Source organism: Poecile atricapillus, chromosome Z (assembly GCF_030490865.1).
Source record: "Poecile atricapillus isolate bPoeAtr1 chromosome Z, bPoeAtr1.hap1, whole genome shotgun sequence".
In the NCBI taxonomy this organism is placed as follows: domain Eukaryota; kingdom Metazoa; phylum Chordata; class Aves; order Passeriformes; family Paridae; genus Poecile; species Poecile atricapillus.
In genome coordinates, this window is record NC_081289.1 from 111,154,272 (window position 1) to 111,179,427 (window position 25,156).

Below are 25,156 nucleotides of genomic sequence, written 5' to 3' on the forward strand. Positions count from 1 at the left end.
CAGAGCTAGGTGCTTGCCATTTTTTTAAGGTATATTTATCTCCAGATGGAATATTCCAGACGATATTTATCTCAGTGGCAGCTTTTTAAACCTTTTTAAACCTTTTTAAACCTTTTTCTCAGTCTTGATTCTTCAGAAATCACCTTTTTCTCAGTCTTGAAAACTTGTGATTTTGGGGACAGGTGCATAAGTAACTGCATTGTTTTCAACGTCAATATAAATGCATTTATTTATTTTACTAATACAATTATTTTGTTGTAGAAATACATTCCTAAAGTACTATTACATACATTTTACTCAGATTTCTTAAGGAAACAACCCAACATTTATTTGGATTTTCTATTACTAACAATATAATAATATAAATTAATAAAATATATAATAATATAATAAAAATAAAATATAATAATTATAAATAAATATAAATAGAAATAGTAAATAGAAATAAATATAATAAAAATAAAATAATAAAAGTCAAATGGTATAATTTCTGACCAATCATACAAAAAATATGATCTTCTTGATCTTGTGTTGTAATACATCATCTATTTGGGAATCATAATAATGATGCTGCAGTGAAACGGCCAAGCAATAGGTTAACAGAAAAAGATAGGTATGGCTGTATTACATTATGAAATAGTCAATATGTGCCTTATGTCCATGACTGCAGCGACTTCTGAAATATCCCGTTTTTCAACAGATCTGCTGTGAATTAGAAGAATGTCAGAATCCTTGTTTAGAGCTGGATCCTCTAGAATGTGAATGTGACCAAATTCTCATATATCAACAAGAAAATTCTTTGGTGACCTGTGATCAAATTTTTCTTCTAATTAAGGAAGTTATAAATAGAAGGCAACCAGAAATGGTATCGAATAGTAGAACTTCCTCTACTGAAGCTGTTGCTGGAAGTGCTCCACTTTCACAAGGATCTTCTGGTATTGTGGAGTTATATGGTTCTGATGTAGAACCACAGCCCAGTTCTGCCAATTTTATAGACAATCCTCAAGAGCTAAATGGGTCTGTGCAAGCCCCCATTGATGTTAATGTAGACCTTGTGAGTCCAGACAGTGGCTTGGCTACCATTAGAAGCAGCCGATCTTCCAAGGAGAGTTCTGTTTTTCTTAGTGATGATAGCCCTGTTGCAGAAGGTGCTGCTTCCCATCACAGTCTTCTGCCTGGCTTTGATTCCTACAGCCCTATTCCTGAAGGAGTAATAGCTGAAGAACAAAAGTCTCAGTCAGAAAACAATAGTGGTAACTTCGATCTTTTCAATTTTGATCTAGCACCCATGGTTACAGCTCCATCTGAGTCATCTTCTCATTCTGTTAATTGTTCCCTGGCAGATGACTATTTTCTCAATAATGATTCATCAGAAGGGCATCAACTCACTCTGAAGAAAAAACTTGACAAGGCAAGCCTATTAGAAAATGATACAGTAAAGTATTCAACTGAATTACTTACGACAAAAATTGAGGAAGACAATCTGGCTGAATTTGATGAGAATCCAGGAGAAATGTGTGAGAAAACTTCAAGTTTGATTGATTCAGTTGAAGGTGATTCTTCCTCACCAGAAATGTTGAAATCTACTGATTCAAGAATTCCACCAACTCCTATGAATAGTCTTGTAGATACCTCACCACTAGATAATGAGCAGCCTTTAATTTTCTCACAAGATGTCATAAAAAGAATTAATGAAATAGATGGCACAAATTACTCTCAGTCTCGTATTAGATATGGGAGCTGGTGGGATGGCTTTGACCTAGATTCCAGAAATGCTGATGCATGGAGCTCAAGCGAGCAGGAATCTGTTTTTCAGAGTCCTGTTTTATGGAAGGATTCCAAAGAAAGTCCCTTGTTACGAGAACATAATGATAGAAGAGCCTCAGATTCTGTGTTCCTCCAAAAACAGCCAAAGCAAATGGAATATATGAAAGCAGGTCTGTGGGATAATCAGTTTAAACAAGATAATTGGAACCATGAGAATCAAGAGAAAAACAGTGAACATTCATGTTTACAACCTGCTTCTTTAGACGAGAGAAAGCAAGAAGTGGAGAGCTTTACAGACCTGTGGAGGGTCAGGCAGCCAACACCTATATCAGATGCATGGTGTCGTGATGAAGAGAAAGGTAGCCAGTTAGCTGGAGACTCTTACAAAGTCTGGACCGAGTTTGATGAAGGAAATGTAAGTAGATCCTCAGAGAATGTATGGAATATGCCCAAACTAGATAGAGAATTAAAATCAGTAAATATTCCTGAGGAATGGGCCATATCAAAAACTGGTTTATCAGATTCTTCAGAAATCACAGTGGACAATGAGACTGAAAATCCAGAAGTGTGGGATAAAGGAAGATACTATTCAGTAGAAGACCATGAAAAATCTAAAAATACAAATTTTGTTTTCAACAATATGCAAAATAACTCCAAGCTGAACACGGGGGGAAAAAACGTGTTTGGTGATCCTAAACACAGACCAAAAGAATTTGAAAATATAGATACCTGGAATATGTATGATAAAAATGTCAGAAAAGAAGTAACAGAAGTAGTGGTGCCATGGGAGGATACCTTCTTATACAAAAACTCGGACCTTAGTTCCTCAAATATAGCAGAAGATTTAGTTGTTTCGCCACCAGACACCAATTATTCAACCTCTGATTCATACTTATCACCTACATATATGGAAGATGACAGAGAAAATGAGGACAAGGATTTTGATGAAGAGACTGGTCAATTCATGAAGACAAATTTGGCTGAGTCTGAAGTACCTGAGAAATCAAGCAAGGAACCATTATCTCCTAACAATGCGCCTTTTTCAAATACTAGAAATACAGATATCTGGAATGCTCCCCTAAATAACATCACCCAGTTACAAGAAAGAAATTCTGGAATTACAGTTCCTTCTGAACTGTGTTTTTCAACTGAAACATGTACCAGTGAAAATAACTTTCCTGAATCTGAAAGCAGAAGAGTAATACTGGCATATAATCAAACAGTGAATGACTTATCACCATCACAGAATGAATTGAATACGAGACAGAGAGGAGCTGACAATGCAGAAACAGTGGGCAGTGTTCCTGTAGAAGAGACAAACATCTCTATGCCAACTTCAGAAAATAAGAATGGTTTGGAACTGAAAATAAGTGACTTAGGAAGTGAGAAACTTAGTAAGAATGCAGCACAAAACACTGCTGATATTGATGAAGAGCTGGATAGTCGGGATTCAGTGCACCAGCAGAACTCATGGAGTTTACAGAGTGAGCAGGGTCGTGGGGAAGACTGGGATAATGCCACTGTCATCTCTAAGGAAGGAAAAGAATGTAAGAGAACACATGTGACAAGTGGACAGCAGATGATTAATGACATTTGTAATAAACCAGTGGAAGAGGGCAGTGAACCTTCAGATAAAACAGATTTGGAAGAAAATGAGCCAACTGAAATTGTCACTTCCCCAGAAAAAATGAGAAATACTGTTAGTTTGGAAGTATTAATCACAGAGAATGTGTCACTTTCCAATCAAAGCAATCCAGTTATTCAGGAAGAGAGAAAAGGCGTTTTGCAGGATAGTTTAGAATCACCAAGTATTTCTGAAGGAGGCAGAGATTATAAATTTTTTGATGACCCCTTACAACAAAATTACAATTATAGTGAAATGTCACAGCTGCTTTCTCAGGGAGCTGAAGAAGAGGCTACAGTGACAGAGGATGCAAGAAGTCCTAAGATGGAAAGTATTTTTGAAAGTTCTGATAAGGGTAGTGATAATCCTGAAAATAATTCTTCTAAAATGCCTGGAAGCTCAGGTGTCTGGAATGACTCTGGAAAGAATGGTTATAGCCAGGCAACATCAATTCCTTTGATGGATAAACAACAAGAACCTCTGGGAGGAGGGCAAGAATGCTTACATGAAGTGACTCCTAACCATCCAGACATTTGTAACTCTGAGTTAGCATCTTTTAAAAATACCTCAGAACTGATGAGGACCAATGAAAATTCTTTCATGGATGAGTTTAAGAAAAATCTTTCTGGATTTGTTAGTGTTCCTGATATTACACATATGTCTGTGGTAGAAAATTCATTTTCACTTGAAATAGGTTCTGGGAGAAATGAAAACCCTGAAAGTTTAGAACCTGCTAATAATCTTTGTGGAGAGCCATTTGCAGTGCTTAATGACAGTTTTCCGCAAACTGCTTGGGATTCACAGCCATGTGAAGATATGCAATCTCCTGGAACAAGTCCTGAGGCAAGCGAAGTCCTTGAAATAGCAAATACCGCAAGCAGCCTTTCAAAAGATATACAGATCAAAAGCTATTTGGAAGAAGATAATGTGTGGAGTAATTCAATAAATGATTATACACACTCAAGTGGAACAAGTCCTGACTTAAGTGATGCATCTGTGAATGTCTGGGGAGACCTTCCAGTTGCTAGTCATCATGGAAGAAGCAGGGATATGTGGGAGATAAAAAATAACAAAAATCTTGAAGATTCTTTTAAAAAGCAGGAAATTGGGAATGAATATGAAGAAGGATTTGAAACAAGTGGCGAAGAGAACAAAGTTCCTAAAAGCTTAGATTTTTGGAATGCCCATGTAGATGATGACACTGTATCTTCTTTATCAAGTCCTGACATAAATGAGGATTCAGAGAATTCAGAAGCATGTCCTGAAGTGATTAATGGAGATTCAGTGTTTGAAAACAAACAGCACAAAGGAGCTGAAAATGGAGAGGATTATGTTCAATCCAATTCAACAAGTCCTGAAGCTAATGAAGACAATTTAGGTGCAAAAACTAAGGTGGGAGGAGAAAAGGTTCTGGTAAGCATCTTCAGTGAAAATTCTGAAACAAATGAAGCCAGAAGGGTATTGCAGGAGGATGTGACTATTGACTTTATTGATCATAATACAACTACTCAATCTGCTACAGGCCACTGTAAAACACTTGATGAAAGAACTCAGGTGAGTATTTTCAATGAAAAAACAGATGGTGGAGAAGATTCATATTTGTATCAAATGAATGAAGATCCTACATTGACTTCTGCTGCTGGTGATAAAGAAGAGCATATTTCAAAAGCTGTTGATCCATGGAGTATGTCACTGGAAGCTGAATCAAGAACTAATCCAAAATCTACAGTAGGAACATCTGATTTTCTAGATAACAGTTCAGAATGGTGGAGTTCACAAACTTCTGAAGAAAAGCAATTGGAAGATCAGTATTCTGTTTCAGGTCACTCTGTAACAAACCAGTTAGGAGATAGTAAAGAGGACTCCTGTGGTTCTCCTTCACAAGATGAAGAACTAACAGAAGCACATTTCAATGATACAGGTAATGATGAAAATCCACCTGCCCCACTCTGCTCTGATGAAAAAGAAAATACAAGACTAGTACATTCTATCAATAGTCCTGATGGTCAGATAAATGAAGACACTTTACAGTTCACACAGCTTGATTCTTTCATACTGGATAAAGAGGAAAGGGAGCTGATAGAGCGGTTGTTTTCTACAGATGAGGAAAATCAACTGACTCCCCAGAACTCTTTTTCAGGTGAGGAACAACCTGTACCAAATATAGCGGTTGAAGCAATAACTATACTGGATCTACCAAAAGACAATGAGGGAAATGGAAATCTCACTCCTCAAGGACAACAGGAGAGCACCTGTGAAAGAGTAGAACTGCACAACTCCATGCAAGGTGCTTTCACTGTAGAAGACTTATCTTTTGAAATGGCAGAAAAGTCAAGTTCAGAGTGGAACATATTAGTTCCCCAAACTACACTTATCCCAGATATTTTACAGGATAACACACAAGGAAGTAATCAGCAGTTTTCAGTGGAACCTGACCTGTGGACTAATGCTGAGCAGACTGTCACTTTCAAATCAGATGGTGAAAATCCTGATATTTTAAGTCACTGTGACCAAGACAATGGTTCAGAGTCATCAAGCAGTCCTGATGTGTGCCAGGAGTATGGAGCTAAGCATGCCTCTATCCCATATTCTCAGATTCTTGTAGGGGAGCCTGAAGACAAAGACAGTCAGCCAATTCATACAAGATCAAATACGAATAAAGAGGCAGATTTTGATTCAAAGCGTAAGCTAGTAATGCAGAAGGTGGAGATGCACTCTGAAAACAGTGGCCCCCAGGACTATGAACCAGTAATGACCAAAGAATTCTATCAGCTTATCTCTTCTAATCCTCAGGAGCCTCCTGAATCTGCAATTCCGGAAGAATACAGTCTAGAAAATAAGCTGGTTTTTGACCCTGTTGAGTCAACTGAAATTGCCAGTGAAGTTATAAAAGTGACATCATTAGATCTGAAAGCCATGTTCCATGAAAGTTTCACTCATGCAGACCATCAAGGAGCACCAACTGATGCAGCTCAAATAGCAACCTCTCAAATGCATTTGCTTCCCATGGATTTCAATCAACCTGATAGGGAAGAACAAGGCTTAAAAGAAATTAGTGCCTTGGGTGAATTTGTAAAATATTGTCATACTGACCATACAGCAGTAACTGGTGTTGAGCCAGATAGGTCAGAAGAATGTGTGGACCAATCTGACACAGGGATAGAACATAGTATCAGCAACACCTCAGTGACTCATGTCCCAGCAGGCACATGTGATGCAATGAACATACTGACACTGCTAGGCAATGAAAGTAGTGAGGCAGCAGAAAGGAAATCAAAAGATGAACAGACACTCTTTCCGAAACCCTTTCTACCTGGTGGTAATGAAGGTGATAAATCTGATTCAAATAATCAACTGTTTGATGACACAACAGAAGAATATGAAGCTGTAATGGAAAATTATGTTCCTGTGTTTAAGGAAATACCCAGTGACCAATCACCAGCAGTGTGTACTCCACCATCCTCTGCATCTTTTTATGCTGAACCATCTGGCAGCAGAGAGTATGCAAATGGTGAGCTCTTGTTACAGCAGCCATTTTATGACAGCATTACTTTGGAAAAACGATTGCCGCTGCCAGCTCCTCCGGAAGGTGCGGAGGGCATCCTAATGACCGAAGATAAGGTGTCTGAAACATCCACAGAGTGCCTTGAGGAAAATCTCACCTCAGTACCTTTGCTTTCCATGTGTGAAGTAACTCCACTAGATTCTGGTTTTTTGACAGGAAAATCTGAAGCTGAAACAACCGATCCCGACTCACCACCAGGTGGAGATAGAAGATCATGTGATGGTAAGAAAATCTGCTTTCCAGGGCAAATATATATGTAGGATGGAGGAAGGAGGAAGTGTCTGGCGTATTTCTGCTTAATGAGGAGGAGGCTTTGAGTGAAGTGTGAAGTTTTTGTATCTCCCTAATGTACAGAACATGTATTGTGGAAAGAGCTCTAGTATCATTCTCTCAGATCTAAAGCTTTTAAACAGTGAAGTAGGAATATAATTTCTGTTGTTTGTACAGGGCCTAACCTATGGGACACTGAATTGTTTGTGCCTTGGGGACAATTGCCATGTTAATGTATAACCTTTAACAATAATGATGATGATGTTATAAAATTCAAGTACACATTAACAGAGAAAAGCAAACTGAAAAGAGCTTTATCTCTCAGCACTGATTAAAGCATGTTATCGTGACTAAATCAGTAATTCAAAAATTCAAAAGAGTTTCTATTTGCCTGTTCTTTTAGCAGCTGGCACTGACTCCCTACTTTGTCAGGAGGAAAAGCTGAGAAATTCCCCTATGAGCCCTGATCTGGAAGGTACAGAGAGTAAGAAAGATGCGAGGATGCAGGTGTTCCCAGCATCGCTGGAGGTAGATTACATCCTTGTTACTGAGGAAGAAAATACACCTGCAACAAATGATACCCTTGAAAGAAGCAAAATTAATTTTGCATTTCAAGAATCCCATGAAGACTTTTCACCAGGCTCCTTGGATACCTTTCCGCCAATCTCCATTTCAGATGAAAGCAAAGATCACTTTGGTTGTGGGACTGGATGGAATGCTGTTCACTTAGAAGAGAAAAACTCTTCTGCTGTGCCTCAGAAGCTGAATGGTGAAAGGAAATCACAGGAAAGCTGTGGGCAAGATGAGGGTTGGATTATATTGGGCCAAAATGAAGTAAGTGACATATCACCTGAAGAAATTTCTTCCAAGACAGAGATGCCAAAATCAGAGTCTGGACATCCTGCTGAAGAACTGGCATCTGCTGTAACACAGGAATTGTTTCTTGACACTTGGACAGAATTTCAGGTAGAAACTCCCCTTGAGAAATCTTTTGAACGTGAAAGCTGTTCTCCTTCAGATGGACTGACTGCTGAGAATGTGAGTCTGGGCATTGCAGGAACATCAGAGTTGCAGGTAGCTGGTGATGATAGTACATGGGAAGCAAATTCTCAACAGAGGCTTGGGAATAATGTAGCAACAAAACAAGAAATGAAGGAGGAAATGGTTCTTCTCAGCAGTGACAGAGAATTGAATCAAAAATCAGGGTGAGTAAAAACCCATTTTCTTTCAAAAGTCTGTTCATTTGTTACCTATGTTATTGAGGTGTGTGCCATTATGAATAGATGGCAAGACTTTCAAGTCTGAAGTATGCAATGTATTTACATTATTTAACTATCAATCTATTTCCCCCTTTCTGTAAACAGATTCTTGGTTCTTCGTTGCCTGACATGATCCAAATTAGGGGTGTTTCGCAATTGATTTGAAGGTCACTTTCTTGCAAGAGTAAATTTATCTTCCTTGTGTGAAGTCCCATTGATTATATTACCTACCTTTAAATCTGAAACAGATGTGGCCAGGGAATACAGGCCCAAGGCAGGTATTGGTGATATTACCAGTACATGATGAGATCATGGAGGGATTGAAGTGAAGTACTGTCTCAGCCCAAAGCAAAACTGCTGAGAAGGAAGAAAGTAAGGAGTCAAGGCCCAGAGTCAGAAAAATGTGCTGCTTATACAGGAAAGAAAAGCATGAAGGAAAGTTGTGGTCTTTGTGATTATTTTCAAGCTCTGATCAGGTCAGAGAAGCATTTATGACTGTTTGAATTGAACTGGCAATTGAAGCAGATCAAGTGAGTACATATGGACCTGACTTTGTGTGGACATGCAGCCTCTGTGCTGGTAGTATTCCTGCTGCTAAGGGACTCCCTGCTGTGTTACCAGATATAATGAGGGGTGGCCCTCCTGACTCCATTTGCTGTAGTGTATTCGAGAGGATGCTCCTGTTGTTGACCTCTCCTCCTTTGCAAACAGCAGGTTGCCATCAGGAGAGAGAAAAATTTTCAGAAGTATTAGCAGAAGATGAGCACTCATCAGATCTGTAGAGTCTGAAGTAAACCAAATATTGAGTGCTTGACCTTGAAACTAGCAAAAGAATGGTGGGTTGGCACAGCATTTCTGTCGCACCCAGTCCTCTAAGCTTCTAAATTCCATTCCAGAAGGAAAATTAGAAATTTCCTATAGAAGAGAAATCTGGGAGAAGCCCAAACAAAGAAAATTTCCAAGCAGCTGTTTTGCATCCATGTTGTTGTGTGGAAGGGTGGCTTACGATCAGCAAATCTAGGAAAGTTAGATGTCCTTTGACTTGGAGGTGCTTTATTTGTTAACCCTGGAAGCCATTTTCTGGTGTTACCTCTGCAGGGTTTCACTGGGAGTTCATTAAAAACAACTAATTTCAATTAATAAAGATGCATTTTTGACAAACGATGCATTTCTAGTAAAAAAATTTAGGCTCATGAAATGCTTACCAGTTCCGCTCACGATCAGTATTGAATGGCACAGGAAACGGAAGAGTTGTTTAGGGGTGCTGGCTAGTTGCAGGCTTGCAAATCTGACATGAAGAAATCGTCTGTTATTTCCTAAAGCATTTTAAATTAAAAACTGGCAGATGTTGACCCAGTCTAAGTCACACTGATAAATTACATATAGGCAACATCCTAGTGGTTTGACTTGTCATACTTACATACCCATGATGTTTTTAGAGAGGAAAAGAAAACTCTAGGTGTCTGATTTAGAATAATTTTTAAATAAACCAGCACATTTTGGACTTGAGATAACTTTAGTGCAGTAGGATTCTTAGTTAGACACCTCAGGAAAAAAAATCTGATTTTTGAACTTAGACTGATACTAGAAAAAATATGGCCATGGATTTATAGTGGGGGTTTAACATCTTATTACTATAAATTTTTAGATCCACTTTGAGAAGAGCTGTTTTTTCGGAACTTCGGCAAATCCTGAAGTACTACTCCACAGTAGTTCACATTGGAGTTTTGCATGCAGTACATTCATTATTCTTAGAACTTAGTGTATTTCCTTAGACTAATTCCCACATTAAAATCCAGTACTGGACTATGTTAATGTTCTTGTGTTTTCAGTAGAAATTTAAACGGATGATGGAATATGGTGCATCCTGCAAGAAAAAGATAAAATAATTCTTGGTATGGAATATATATTGTCACTGTAGCTTCTAATTTAGTCTTCTTTCTTATCTCACTTAGAAATTATTTAATACAAACTGCCTTTTTAGTCAGTAGCAGTGGTTATTTCTATCCTTTACACTACTTGATACTGATGCCCAGAGAAGCAAGGTAAGGAACTTCTTCAGCTTCCACATTAACAATTAATTGTGAGAGCATGAAACCAGTAAAATCTACTTTGCTTTGGTTTAAGTTTTCTTGTTAGATATTTTTCTTGGTAAGTTGTAAACTTTAATAGATGTTTCTTCCAGCATTGATAATATTAAAAGTAATTAATCCTCTTCCATGTATGGAAATACATGGATTTTGTATGTAATAGAGTTTGCTTTTCTGGTGTGGTTTTCCCTTCAGTTTCCCCTCTGCTTGGTAGTTGATAAACTTGTAATAAGCCCATATCTTCAGTCAGTTAGATAAAGACTTCTGACTTCTTAGGATGACAGACATATGCCTCCCTGTGCATGCCCACAGCATGATCACAGAGGCCTTGATTCCTTTGAAACCAAAGTAAACACATGAAAAATACTATGATGAAACACGTACAGGAGTCATTATTTGTAGGTGATACATAAACAGCTGAAAAACTAGCAACTCACGTGGTAGAAGCGTGTAATTGGAAATGCTTTCTTAATATGTTTGATTGGCAGTTTTAAACACAGAAATTCCTTCTTAAACATAGCTCAGTATGCAGCTTTTGACTTTTTTGTCTGAAATTAACTGCCCTTCATGGCCAACAAAGTTTAAAACAATGTGATGCAGCTGAGCTGCCAGACTTTGGGAGGTTAGTGAAGAAACCCTGGCATCATCATGTAAGAGAAGAAACTAAGACTTTCCTGATTATTGCAGTACAATTTCTGGAAGGCATCTGATGGTGCTAGTCATCAGGCTCTGAGTCTGCCAAAGATTTATGTCAAAGTAGGATGTAAAGAAACTCTTCAGGGTGAGAGTGATGAGGGATTGGAACAGGTTGTCTGGAATAGCTGTGAAGGCTGCGTCCTTGGAAGTGTTCAGAGCCAGACTGGATGGGGCTCTGAGCAACCCACTGGAGTGGCAAGTGTTCCTTCCCCTGTCAAGTGTGTTGGAACCAGGTGATCTTTGTAGGCCCTTCCAACCCAAACCATTCTGTGGTTCTATGATCTTTGAAAAATAAAGAAACTTCTAATTTGTATTCAAAGTCAAACCCAGCCAATGAACAACTGAATTAATAGTCCAAAGTTTATGAAGGCAGTTACTTATTAACTGTCTTCTAATCCCTTTTATAGCCATATGCCCCTGTTTAGGAAAAAAAATTCCTACTTGTACTGTGCTGAAGTAGATTCCCGTTGTAGTGGAGTAAAGGCCAGTGAAGGACACAATTTGCATTGGTTTCTGCTTTCATTCAGCAGATGTCTGCCACTTCTTCTATTAAAATTGCCTGTTACATAGAAGAGATAATTAAGATTTTGAAACGGCGTAAATGAAAACCAGCATGAGGAAGTGCCTTAAAATCTTAATGTCTGCTGGTCACTGCCCCCTTCATCCCAATGTCAAACATAACAACTCTCAAAGCTGTTTTAAAAAAGTCTGTGGCTAGAGGTAAGGCTCTTCCACCCACTTCTGTTTTATTTCTGCAACGAAAAGCTTCAGCAGAGAGTGAAGAATAAGGAAGCTTACTTCCTGTTTCAAAACACTGGAGAAAAGACATAAGCTTGTCTCAGAAATAGACAAATACCAAAAGTAACAAACCCTAGAGATTCTTTGGACTCCTAAAAATAGTACAAAAAGATTCAATAGCACATTACTAAGGTCAGTCTTTCCGGAAAGAAAACAGCTTTTTATGCAGCATATTTGGTGAGCTGGATAACATACTTTGCTGCTGCTGACTGGAAGTATGCCAGCAGTAAAATTTAGGAAGACGGGGTGTAATTTTCTTCTTGATAGAAGGTATCTTGTCTTACAGAGCTGTATGAAAGTTGTTGGTGATGAATTGATCAAGAAGCAGAGGGAGAACACTGCAGATAGCTATGCTAGTTTTCACCCAGCATATTTCTCAGAATATTTTAATGGCTGTATATACCAGATCATTCTTGCTTTTACCTTTGTTCTAGGGAAGTATTATCCTTTTCCTTATTAGAAAGAGTTAGAAAGAGCTGAACAAAATACAATGAAATGATATATTGATTTGAGGTACAAGAAGCAGAGAGAGCAGTAGAAATAAGAACAGAGGTATTTGGAAGATTTGGGGGAAAGCTTAGAAAACTGGTGGCAAAACTGAGCCGAAGACAATTTCCTTTGGAGAACTACCACAATGTATTTAACATACTAGAATAAGACTTCAAAGTAAAGCTTCATTTTTCTTTAACAGGAGGTAACAGGAATAATTCTTTTCTGCTCAGATGTATAATGATGTTTTGGAAACGATAGTTCTTCCACTGCCTCTGTCCAAAATGTCTTTCTGTGACCACTACTGTCATGCTGGCTATTAAAATTGCCTAGCAGAGGAAAAAATCCAGTGTTATATTAATAGAAAAGCCTGCTTTCATCACATTTCCCTATGCTTGCCAGTGAATAAAGATAATTAAATTTAATTAAAGAAAAATATGTGACTGTTACAAGATTAATAAGAATTCTGAGATGACTCTGCTGTCTCTGTGACTTAGCCAAATACAAATAAATCTGAAATCCATGAATTATTCAAGTCAGTATCAATGCCCAGTACTGACATTAAATACTGACAGACTGAAACCCAGGAAAAAAATCATATTGACTCCAGTGAGCAAAGTTTTCACTGAATATTTTCTCAAAATGTCTCTTCTGTCATCCCAAAGTTAGAATAAGGCAGTGAGTTAGGGATCCCAGGTTTGCCTTATTTTTTATGGGCAGAGCAGGGTGCTATATACAGGATGCTGAAAGGCTTGAAAATCTGTTGTAAGAAAAAATAAAGTAATATTTACTTCCCTTTGGATACCTGTTTCCTTTTTTTTCCTTGGAAACCTGTGGGGTTGCCATCTTTCACTTCCGTCAGGATTGTTTATTAATTGGCCAGATCCACTGGAAGGCAATTCCAGGCACTCTGGGGACCAGGCATGCTGCTTCAGTTATGCTTCCAGCTCCTGCTGAACTACAAAATTATGGACTTGAAATGGCAACTGAATTTAGATTTCCCACTTGGCAGCACAAAGCATGGCATTTGACTTAACACAAGGACCATGCTTTAAAGGTTAAAACCAAACATATAAGTAAAGGAGCAACAACTGAGAAGGTTGCTTGTAGGAAGGCCCTGATGGTCTCATTTTGGTAAAAGGAGCTTTAATATTTACATGGCAAATACCATGACCTTTATAAAATCCTTTAAGAAGAAAAGAACAGTGCTTCAGTGACTAGAAAACAACTTTAAAAGGGAAAAATCACACAACTTACTATTATTTACTAATGGTACTGAAATTTTAATTAAATTGTGAGATCGGCCTGATAGAGCCAGGAAGCAAGGAGACCTGGACTTTGTTAATATGGTTTAGCAGTTAAATTAAAAAATCCCCCGCTATTAAAAGCACCACTGTTTTCTGGGCTAATTAACTATATAATACATTCCAATCAGTGGGATCAATGATGAGATTTCAGCCTAAAGTGTTAACAAGCTTTGAAATTTTAACCCTATTGATGCAGAGCTGACTTTGGCAGTGAGCCCCAGTGAGGTTAGTGGTCCCAGCAGGGCATCTGTTAAGGAGTCCATGAACTGGTTCTGGCCTTTGCATAATGAAGGGCACAGGGAAATGTACCAGCAGGTGACTGGACACTGAAAGACACAGCAGGGACTCTGCTGGACGACCCCCAGACTTCTGCATGCACAGACTGTGAGGATATAAAAGCCCAGAGTTTCCTGTGTTCACGGTCTTTCCACAGAGGTACCCAACTCAAGCTATTCTTTTGTTGCACCATGATTAGATTATTTTAAGGATTGAGACTCTGCTATGGGAAACGTGGGGTTGCACCGGTAAGGGAACTTGGTCTGACTGCGTGAGTGTGGGGTTCCAGCTCAGGTGCTCTGAGTGTGACTACCAGAGTGGCTTGTGGATGGTCAGCATTCTAAAATCTCAAAAATATTCTATGGTACTTGAATGGAGAATTGGTATGGAGAATTAAGGTCTTGTTTTTGGCCACATTACTAATTTCACAGCTTCACCATAATCTTGCTACTAATGACTTCTATTATACATAAATATTTATATCTTAATTTCCTGGATACAGGAAATCTGGGTATTATGGACTTTCGGGTCCATGGTTACTGGGTTTGTGGACTTTTGATTTTAAATTAATTCAATTTTGGACAGTTGAAAAAGTCCTAGAAACTTCCCTATCGCTGGAAATTTTACATACAGCTAGACGACAGAAACATCAAAGATGATGTGTCTGCAGCACTGTCCTGTTTAGAAGTGTATTTTCATATTGGTGATGATTTTTAAATCTCTTGAAATGCTTTGTATTTATCTGTTTTCCTTTTTAAAATGGCATCTGGGTCTGACTTACCAGGACATGCATAGCAGATAATGACCACTTTTTCTGTAGGATTACTTACACCAAGAAGAACAAGGTGAGAGCCAGTGAATTGTGATTTACACTGTGCTGCAGCTGTGCATAGAGCTGTACTGGAAAGAGAAAACAGGGTTAGGCTTTTGTTTGTTTTTGACTGTTTATGGCTAAGCAGTCTGATGTGAGAGCTTCTCCAGTTCTCAGTGTTTTCCAGGAGGATATGTGCAGTGTGATGAGAGATACCAAATGAAGGTTAGGCTGTCCTAGGGTCTATTGCCTTACTGTACAGATTAGGATTGGAAGCTGTTTTGCATTTGGAAAGAAGTCTGGATTTTTTAGGGTCCCTCCTCAGAATACCCTTCTATAAAAGAGACTGTTAGACTGCACTGCTTGGGAAGAAGAATCCTTTCTCTCCCTAAGAAGCACAACCAGGACCACAGGCTGTGGGCATTGCTTCCTGCTGCACATAGTTGGTGTTTTCAGAATCTGTCGTGCCTTCTGAACTGGTGGTTGTTGGTATTTTTGGTTTTTTTTTTCGTTTAAATTTGCACCTGCATTCCCATTGTTAAATTGCAAACTGAAAAAAATTATGCAAACCCTGTCTGAATGTGCATGTGCTCTTTAGCCATTGATGCAAGCAGAAATGAGGGCTGAGATTGGTTGAATCCATAGGAACTTTTGTCATGCAATCTCAGCATAAGCTTTCCTCAGGCAGTGAAATGAAGCAGCAGGGAGCCTTTTTGCTACCGCCAGCTGACTCGCTGCATCAAAGTTTGATGATGCTCCGGTGAAGCTCCACAGGGAATGTGAAAAAGAATCGTAATTTTCACAGCTGAAGCACAGCTCTGCATTTGTTTAAGAGTGCCTGTAACCAAAGCCCAGTAGCTGCTGGTTCCCACAGCCGGCTGTGTGAAGGCAGGTGATCACCCTTATTTAGCAGTACCACTACCCACGTGACAAGAAAATGGTGGAGGATCTGTGTTCCTAGTAAACTGCTGGAGAACGAGGGATGCTGAAGTGCAGCAGTGGAGCAGCCTTTCTATTTTTGCAGTAGAAAGGCCTTTTCAAGTCTTCAGAAGGTAAGCATCTCTTTGCTCCGAGTGGCAGATGTGCGGAAGATTTTCTGATTAACGGCTCTTTATTGCAGTTACTTCAGACAGAAAAAGGGTAAATGTTAGTCAGCATGATGCAAAGCACTCAGGACCTCATTACTGAAAACAGGGCAGCTGTATTTTAATTCTGTTGCAGCTCTTTACCAGAGAAGCTTGCATCAGTTCAGAAGGATTTCTTTTGTCTGAGCACAGGCATAGTATTTATAATTAGGAAACAAAACTTCACTGCGCGGTCACCTAATATGCTGGATTACTTTCAGCTTTTTTTGCCTAGCTCTGAGGATACAGTGGGCAAAAAGGGATGAAAGGGCATTGCCAGCATATAGCTTGCTTTTTAAAGTGCTTAATTACTGGTAGCTTGACTGTTTGTGACAACTCTCATTGTAGGCTACTTGGCATTACAGTTTCGGGTGTTTTTTCCGTGTCAGTTGAAGCATATGATTTTTGAATTTTTTGCAGTGCCCTCTTAAAATGTTATGATGAACAGTATATGTAATTTTTGAAGGTTAACTGATGAGGGATGCAGCAATAATCTCAGCGGTAAGAGATTTAATTACTGCAAAAGTTGGTTTGTGCAGGCAGTATTTTTTTAAAAATTTAATTATGGGAGCTTGATTCAACTCATTCAGTTACTTGCTTTTCTGTCTGTGATGAAGGAATGAAAATATTCTTCAGTTCCAAGTATGGTAAGCCCATAAATGATAGTGATAATACAGGAGGCATTGAAATAAACAGAATGTAAAAATATTGGCTACCTGGAGCAACATTGAAAGGAAATGTATGCAGGCTGGTTTTGTGCATTTAGCCAGAATTCTTCTAAGGCAGCTGGGGAAGGGAAGCAGGGGCAGGCAGAGATGTAATTTCTGGATTTATCTTTATTTACTTGGAAAGCAGAGCTGTTTTGAGAAAGGGAGGATGCACACAGCCCTAGCAGCACTGTCAGGAGGCATTAAAACAACCATGGGGGTCAGAGCAGGGAACAATGCACACTGATCCTTACCCTGCCAAACATTTCTTTTTCCCAGGGCTGCCATGTTCATGCTTTGATTCTCAGCCACACTCGTGTGGCTCTCATGTGGGGTAGGGGTCTACAAAGATCTAAAATAGCCTTTTCTTTCCTGGCTTCGATGAGTCTGTTTTTTTATTTGGCCTTGTATTAATCTGGACAGTAGAAAATTCATATAGTTAGAGACAAATCTAGTTTTTGTATACATTCACTACTTTAAAAACTTAGATCCTGCTACAAGCAGTCTGTTGCAGTTTTGTGGCACCTCTGTGTAATATTCAGCAGTAATAGGAGAACAGTGTTATTTACAGTTTGTAATATATCTGTAGGAAAAGGCATAGGGAAAAAAAGCCGTCTTACTGCCCCAGTCTTTCTTTGGGCAATAAAGCTGCAGCTTGCAAACTTTATAAGAAACAATGTGTAGGTGAGAAATGATTTTGAAAGTACCTGTGTAAGGCTTTTTAAAATCACTGTAGTGTCTTCAGGACTGGAAACACTTGCTATCACACCCTGTATAAATACCCAGAAAATGACAGTGCCACTGCAATAACAAATGATACTGAGGCAGAGGAAGGTGGGAGTGACATTTGAGTTACTTGACAGATTTCATAGCTCATCTACTTGGTTTTTCCTTTGGACATTGAAGGAAGTGGTTTAGCTGTTATGGGATTTTAAGAATTAACTCCTTATTAGTTCTTAGTGTATCTTGTAGTTTGTGGTCTTACCTACAGCCATTGCACTTACGAAAACCAGACAGCAGCAGATGGGACTTTTTTATTTTAGGCTAACAGATGAAACCTGACTGTGTTCTACACATTGGCAGCAGACTCTAAAGAACTTTCTGCTGGGCACAACCCCAGCAAGATGTACCACTGCCTGCTTGTTGGAAGTAGAGCATATAGCTAACCTTGCCCGTGTATTTCCTTAGCTGTAATATGTGAGGAGTGCCATGTGGAGGAAGGAGGAGCCCCATTTTCTCACCTTATTCCTGAAGATTACTTCTTCAGTCTGGCCTTTCCTGTCACTCTGACTCTTTCACAGCGTTTTTGCTATCACTGACATTACTCCTCTTTCCCACACTTGACTTGGTTTTTATCTTCCTACTGCTTGTGTGGCACTTCCAATTCAGTGACAGAGTTCTGCTTCTGAAGATAACTGGTGGCTTTCTGCATCTCCCATCTCTCTTTGCACATGCCTTTCAGACCTGCCAGCTGCCGGGTCTAACAATCTTTCCTGCCCCTAACACCTCTTGCCAGTGCAAGCAAGCTGCAGGCCAGAATGTTTTCCAGTTTTACTGCTTCATTAGAGCTTATGTGACCTGTTTAAGTTTTCTCTGGCTCATGTTTGGGACTTTTCCTGTATTTTTCCCATGCTGATAATTTCCCAGTATGGATGTGAATTAATTTCAGTTACCAATTTACACCCAATATGATATTTCCATTTTAATTTCCTGGTTAAAATTTCCACTCTACATTTTTCATTGTAACTTAAATTCCCCTACTGTTTATTACATCTCCAACAACTGCAACTTTAAGAGAGACTAAAGTTTGACATTAACACCTTTTTAGAAACTTTTCCTTAGGTCACTCATAGCCAAGACAGGGAAAATGTAGCTGTTAGTTATTTCTAAGTTTGTAGTAGGTCAGGTAAGAACCTAAATTATAATAACATTGAACACTGTAAATTGTGAAATTATTGATACAGCAACATGGAAAAGATGGAAAGGTAGACATTTGGCAGTACAGTGATACAGATGTGAGAAAACAAAGAATTTCACAATGTTTAAGGTATTGAGGAAATAGAAGTATTTTGAGGATAGGGAATGAGATGATAAACAGGACCAGAGAAAAGCAGTATGAGGGGAAGAAAAGATAGAAGTCATACCTTATTAAAAAAATGTTACCATGTATCTTTTCCTATCTATCAACATACTGTCTAAAAGCTGAGCTTGAATTCAGAAGACTGTTAAAAAATACTAATGCTTTAATGGACAGATAAAAAGAAGCATGTACATCTTGATGTGAAGTGGGTTCTTGTAATTAGCATCTCTAAAAGTCATCATCACATTTTACCATGTGGACAAGACATACTTGACCTGTTGTAAGAAGCTTTGTTGAAGCATTTCATTCAGCCTAGTTTAGGATGGTAATAAGTACTATCATTGCTGTACATGCAACCATCTGATAAACAAATCCATTAAGCAATACAAGAAGTTGCCAATATTGCAGAGAAACCGAGTAGTAAAGAGAAATACCCACTGAAGTTCAGGTACTAGCTCAGTTTCAGAATGAATGATTATGAATAATAGTGAAGAGCAGACTGAGGCATTTTAGCTTGTTTTAATTTTGAAACAAATGGGCTTGATACAGTCTAGATTGTAATAGTTGGAGGGGATTTCCCACAAGTCCAGTGGAGAACAGACAAGTCCAGTAGGGTATAATATTTAAAACTTACTAGAGATTTTTTGGCTTCTGATCATGCAACGTCTCTTCTGTTAACTACTCTGAAATCATTAGCATACTTCTTGAAAGTACAGATGGCTGCACTGGATACAAGGTGCACCCTGCTTTTTCAAGTGCCTCTCATGTACCAGTTACATAATTTGGCGCTTCAGGTATTCTGATGGTTGGTCCTGACAGAACAGTATGGCAGGAAAACGGTCACTGTGAGCCACACATTCAGGAAGGTAAAATGGTGTAAGAGTTAGGAAAACCAAAACTGAGTTTTCTCAGGGAATAATTAATCGCTTCATGAGAGTGGAAGGTGGGAATCAGGTCCCTGGCATCTTAATAAATTTTAAAAGTTGATTTTAAAAGGAAAATGTATTTTCAGGTTATACTTATGGATCTTTAGAATCAGATTGATTTAATTTCCACTTTCTCTGCTGGCATTTGTAGTGTTTGTTGATTAAGAGATCATCTAGATATGTGAAATATTATCTGTAGAATACTATAGACACCTATTAAGAGATCAGGAACACGCTTTCTAAATGCTAATACTGCTTTGAACGTACACAGCCAGACCTTGTGATCTTTAAATACTGATGGAGGAGCACCCATGACATAAGCTCCCCAGCTCTGTGTTGTTAATTCTGGTGATTTTCCATTGTCTCAGTAAAGATGAAGGAGCATTTACCTAGGTACCTAACAGAGAATAGCCCCTGCTCTAAGGCCAAAACCCTGTGGTGGTATAAAAGTGCAATGCTAAGCAAAGAAATAGATGTTAAGTGACGTGTTATTCTGCGTTAGAATTCATTACTCACTATCGGTTTTTGCACACAGAATACTGTCTTATGAGAATGTTATTAAAATGGTAGTATTAGGAACCTAGCAGGTTTGGTCCTTCTGTGTAAGAGCCATAGCAGGAGACAGTGCTATTATGTGGATGCGTTTTGAAAGCACCAGCATCTTCTGTCCATATTCATGCCATGAAGTTGCTACATGGTTTTGGAGACTCAGGGATCTGCTGCTGGCAGCATGAGCCTGGCTTGCATTTCTAAGTCTCCATTTCGGCAAGATATAGGTGGGACTTCAATTTTCCTCATTTTGTATTAAGTTGCATTTTTATTTCATGTGGCTGAAAGTCACATGTAATTGAAGAAGGCTGGAGCCCTGGATCTCTTCCGTAGGCCTTCCTCATCCATGGGTGTGTGCATAAGGTTGATGAAATAGCCTACGGAAATCCATTATTTTTGTTTACTTGGATTTGTCCCTTCATGGCTCTTTGCATCCTTCCATGGCTTTACCTGCTTCTCTTGTGCTGTGACACAGGGAGGGAGCTGGCAAGGGGTCAGGACAGACAGCATGTGGCTGCCTAGCAGCAGTGAAAGCAGCAGCATATGCTTAAGAATTATCAGCTTTTGTTTTTTAACAGTCTTAAGCTGATATGAGGAGCCAGGAGAGCCTACTACTGTCACCGGCTTCCTGGAATAAAATGAGGCTTATCGTATAAGTTAAAAAAGAGGAACAAGGTAAAAGATGGAGAGATAAACAGACACTAAACAATGAATGTGATTGGAAAGTAGGAAATGTTTTAATAAAGAATGGTTAAAAATTTATTCAGTGGCTCTAAGTGAGAATTTTAACATGCTTTCAAATCTCGTGGCTATAATATATGACTTTTCTACAGAAAGAATATTACCTCTTATTGTCATGCCTAACTTTTTCATTCAACTCCCATGCTGAAAATGGAGTAAAATGTCAGCACATGAGAACTGAAGTATTAAAAACAATGAACTTATCATATTTTTGCTAATATTTAGCAATGGCTTATTCCGTAGCTTTTGTAAGTGACATATTTTTCTGTAAAATAGGATTTTGAGCCTGTAATCTACTATGCAGCAAGTAGTATGACAATGATGAGTTAGCATTTGCACAGATGTGTGATTAATAAACGTTTTGGCTTAAACAAATCACCACAGCATTTTTTATTTTCCTTTTCATACAGATATAGGAATAGAAGTCTCATGCTATGCATAAATTATAGTGCTCAATCTATAGATTTTTCCTAAACTAATTTGTGATTAAGAGCTACAAAATAAATAGCAATAGAAACACTGTTAATTTCTAACATATGGTTGCTAAATTCAGGTCTTGGGAGGTTATTGAATTAATCCATTTTTAAAAGTCACCTGTATACAGTATAATTATTTTACACAGCTGTGAGTAAAAGTAATTACTTTTTTATAGTCTCAGATATCCTGGAGTGGATTCTTTTCAATACACTAGTTTTCTTGGTATGTGGATAGAGCATAATCTGTGACTGATACTGACTGAATATTGCACAGTGTATGTCAATTTGATTTGTTGCGTACTCTTCTACAGTTTAGGGATCTTTAATTCTGCAGAACCTAAAAAATTAGCACTGCAGTCCCTTTTATCTTTGAATAGGTATCTGCATAAATTCTTTTTTATGCCTAGAAGTTTTGTAGCAGGGGACTAGTTATAGGAAGTAATTTTGGGTTTAGTGGGTGCATTTCCGAATGGGGTCTTCATCTCTTAGTGTACAATCCATTCAGGCTTTTGCGGACTGATGTTGTTGCTTTCTTTCTCTGTTTCTTCCTGTGTATTTTCATTAAAGTTTCTTCACACTAAAGTCCATTATTTTGTCAGGTGTTATTTCTGAAATTCATATATGAACACTATTTCCTAAGGCATGTCCTTCTGGCCTGTAGACACAGTTGATACTGAAGTATGTCCAACATTTCTCTGATTGCAGAGAACTACGTAACCTGGACGATAAGCATCAAAACTCAAACACCATGTAGATTACATTAGGATTTGTTATTAGTCCAGTAGCATTAAAGGTCTCGGAAATAATACATCTCAGTTACAGCAGTTTGTGGAGTTACATCTACAACTGGAAGATGATGGACAAACTGACTTTCTTCTCTGAGCACTCCAAGTAGTAAAAGTAGAAGGTAGACATTTGCTGTTCTTTTAAAAAATGCTGTTGTAGCAATGGTCTATAAATCTCTAATATCTTTTCTGAACAGAAATGGCACAGAAATTACAAGCTGCCAGTGTAGGGCCCTATGAAGGAAAGTAAAAGATGTGCTATTTGGATATAAATGCAAAATAGCAAAACAATTTCTTTTCTAAAAATGAAATAATACATTGGGTGTTTAATTGTGATAACAGAATGGGTTTTGCCATTCTTTTATATGAGGTGAGGTGAATGTTGGAGTAGTGTCCTGGTTTTGACTGGCATAGAGTTCATTTTTACTCAGCTGATAGAGTGCTGTGTTTCAGAGTCAGTATGAGAACAATGTTGATGGCACACTGATGTTTTAGTTGCTGCTAAGTAACGCTTACCCTAAGTCAGGGAGAGTTTTGGTGTCTCATGCCCTGTGAGCAAACAGGTGTACAGGAAACATAGCTGGAACAGCTGACCCAAGATGATCACAGACATCATGCCTGGTGTATAATCTGAGGGGTTACCCAGCAAGGGGGGGGAGTGATCATGGCTCGAGGATGGAGTTTGGTATGGCTTGGTGGATGTTTAGCAATTGTATTGTTCTTCACTGAACCCCCATGTCTAACTTTGTATTCTCCATCCAATCCCACTGGAGTGGGGAAAAGTGAATGAGTGCCTGTGAGATGCTTAGTTGCCAGCTCAGCTTAAACCGTGACTAGTAGCTACAGAGATGGGTGATAGCAAAACACCACCTTGTAAGTCATGTATTTGGAAAGAGATTTTGGCTCTAAATTTATATGCGTTTCTGTAATTTTAAACTGAAGGTGAATGGAGCAATTAAGAAAACATTTTGTGTAAACACATCTTTGATGTAAGTTGCAGTTAGTGGAGTGTTTCAATGATTGCTTTAGGTTCTTCTAAGGCTTTTAAGTGCTTCTGAATAGGAAGGAATTCTTTTTTTGTCTGAAAGAAGTTAGACATTGTCCAGGTGGGGTGATCAAAATGATGTGAAACCCATCAGGCAGGCCAGAGATGGGTTTACACAAGATGCTGGCAAAACACTTAATCCTCCGTAATGGTAAGGCACTTTCAGAGAGAGCTGTGCTGAGAGGCAGTAGACAGGAATTACTGGATAAATGCCAAGGGCTTTTTCATACCTTCCAAGGAAAATACTCTCCTCTCATATCCAATCCCTCAAGCACTCCATTCTATTTTCCTGGGCTCAGTACTTGCATGAGGGTGTTGTCACAGGGTGGGGATGGGAGGGGTTCAAAGGAAAAGAACGTCGTGCTGCCTGTGTGCTGCAAAAGTATCTCAACGAGTTTAAGTTCCCCTGGTTTTGTACCTAAAATGTCACTTCATGGGTTCTTCAAAACAGCTTAGTTTTTCACTGCAAACTAGTGAGAAAGTGGGCTATCAGCAGGAATCTTACTTCATCCAAAACCAGGGAATACCTGCATAATATGTGGAATTTGAGAAGATTAAAAAAGCCTAAATATCCAGCCTCTAAGTAACCTATCCACTGCACTTCATGTCCCCTCTTCACATTTAGTGTCCAAACCAAGCATGTATTAATATGCACAGAGATGATTTCATCCATGTTGTATCTTTACTCATCATGTTTTGAAACTTATAAAAAAACTTTTGATAGCTTGTGAAAATTTAAGAATAAAATTATTTCTGTATGTAGAGAAAACAGCATGCAGGAAACATGATTTACTCATGTAGGAAAAGTGCCTGGAAGTTGTGGGCTCCACTTCAGATTAAACTTCTACAATGATGAGTAAAGAAAATGGGAAAATATATACATTTTGAAGTCCAGCTGGTGAATAAATTGTGGTGACAGTCACAACTGGATTAATGTTGATCTCTTTTGCATGTTATAGGTGTTTATTCAGAGCAGTGCGTTGGAAGCATATCTTGTTTTAGACTAAAGAAATTAACTTCTTGATATGTAATAGCTGCAGAGCAACTTGGGAAACTGGTGATAGATCACAGATGACACAAGGGTGAGGCAGCACAGCCCATAGGGATTATGACATATTGCTGTGAATATTCAAAGCTGCTCTTTCCAAAATATCAGACTGCTGCTGTGCCTAGAAAAGTCAGGAAGGATAACTTTAGTTTTGAGAAATACTGATCTGAGAGGGCATTAAGAATTATTTAAAGCTTATTAATTTATTGAGCTGTAAGAATGTCTGAACCAAAAAAAGAGCAAGAAAAGCATTTCAGCCTCCAGCCTCTCCTCTTTTAGTATGAATTTGATATCTGTCTCTGATCCACCTTTGAGAAATGAGGGGTGTTTAGCTGCTTCTGAACAAGATCATAGACCTGAATATCAGAGCAAATAATCAGTAACTTGATTCCCAGTGCAGCTGATCCTTAAATGACCGGTCTGTGTACAATATAAAAGAAGTCATTTATGACACAAAAAACCTTAATTGACTTTGACTTGTGTTCCAAGATCCCTTTTTTATCAATCCAGTAAATCATACTTGATTAGAACGGGCTTTCCAAAGTAACTTATTTCTTCAGTAGGAGCATTCATTAAAAAGGGATTAAAAAAATATGTATCTCTCTTTCTTAAATATTTTTGTCCACATCATCCATGTTATAAGCTGCGCCCTTATGGCAGGGCAAGGGATTTTATAAGCCAGAATTTTGAAAGCATGTGGAGTAGTCTGTGGGAAAGGAACAG

General features: G+C 38.5%; 1 protein-coding gene across 2 annotated transcripts in view; it reads left to right on the top strand.

The window, feature by feature from the left end:
* Nucleotides 1–25,156, top strand: part of PRUNE2 (prune homolog 2 with BCH domain) — a 132,700-nt gene that overhangs the window by 75,227 nt on the left and 32,317 nt on the right. The window contains exons 8-10 of one of the 2 annotated variants that reach the window (XM_058827890.1): nucleotides 701–7,178; nucleotides 7,630–8,192; nucleotides 8,301–8,431. In XM_058827890.1, the coding sequence (XP_058683873.1) occupies nucleotides 701–7,178; nucleotides 7,630–8,192; nucleotides 8,301–8,431 (7,172 nt within the window). Of the gene's footprint in view, nucleotides 1–700; nucleotides 7,179–7,629; nucleotides 8,432–25,156 lie in introns of those variants that run through there. The other variant, XM_058827891.1, reaches the window with a different exon arrangement.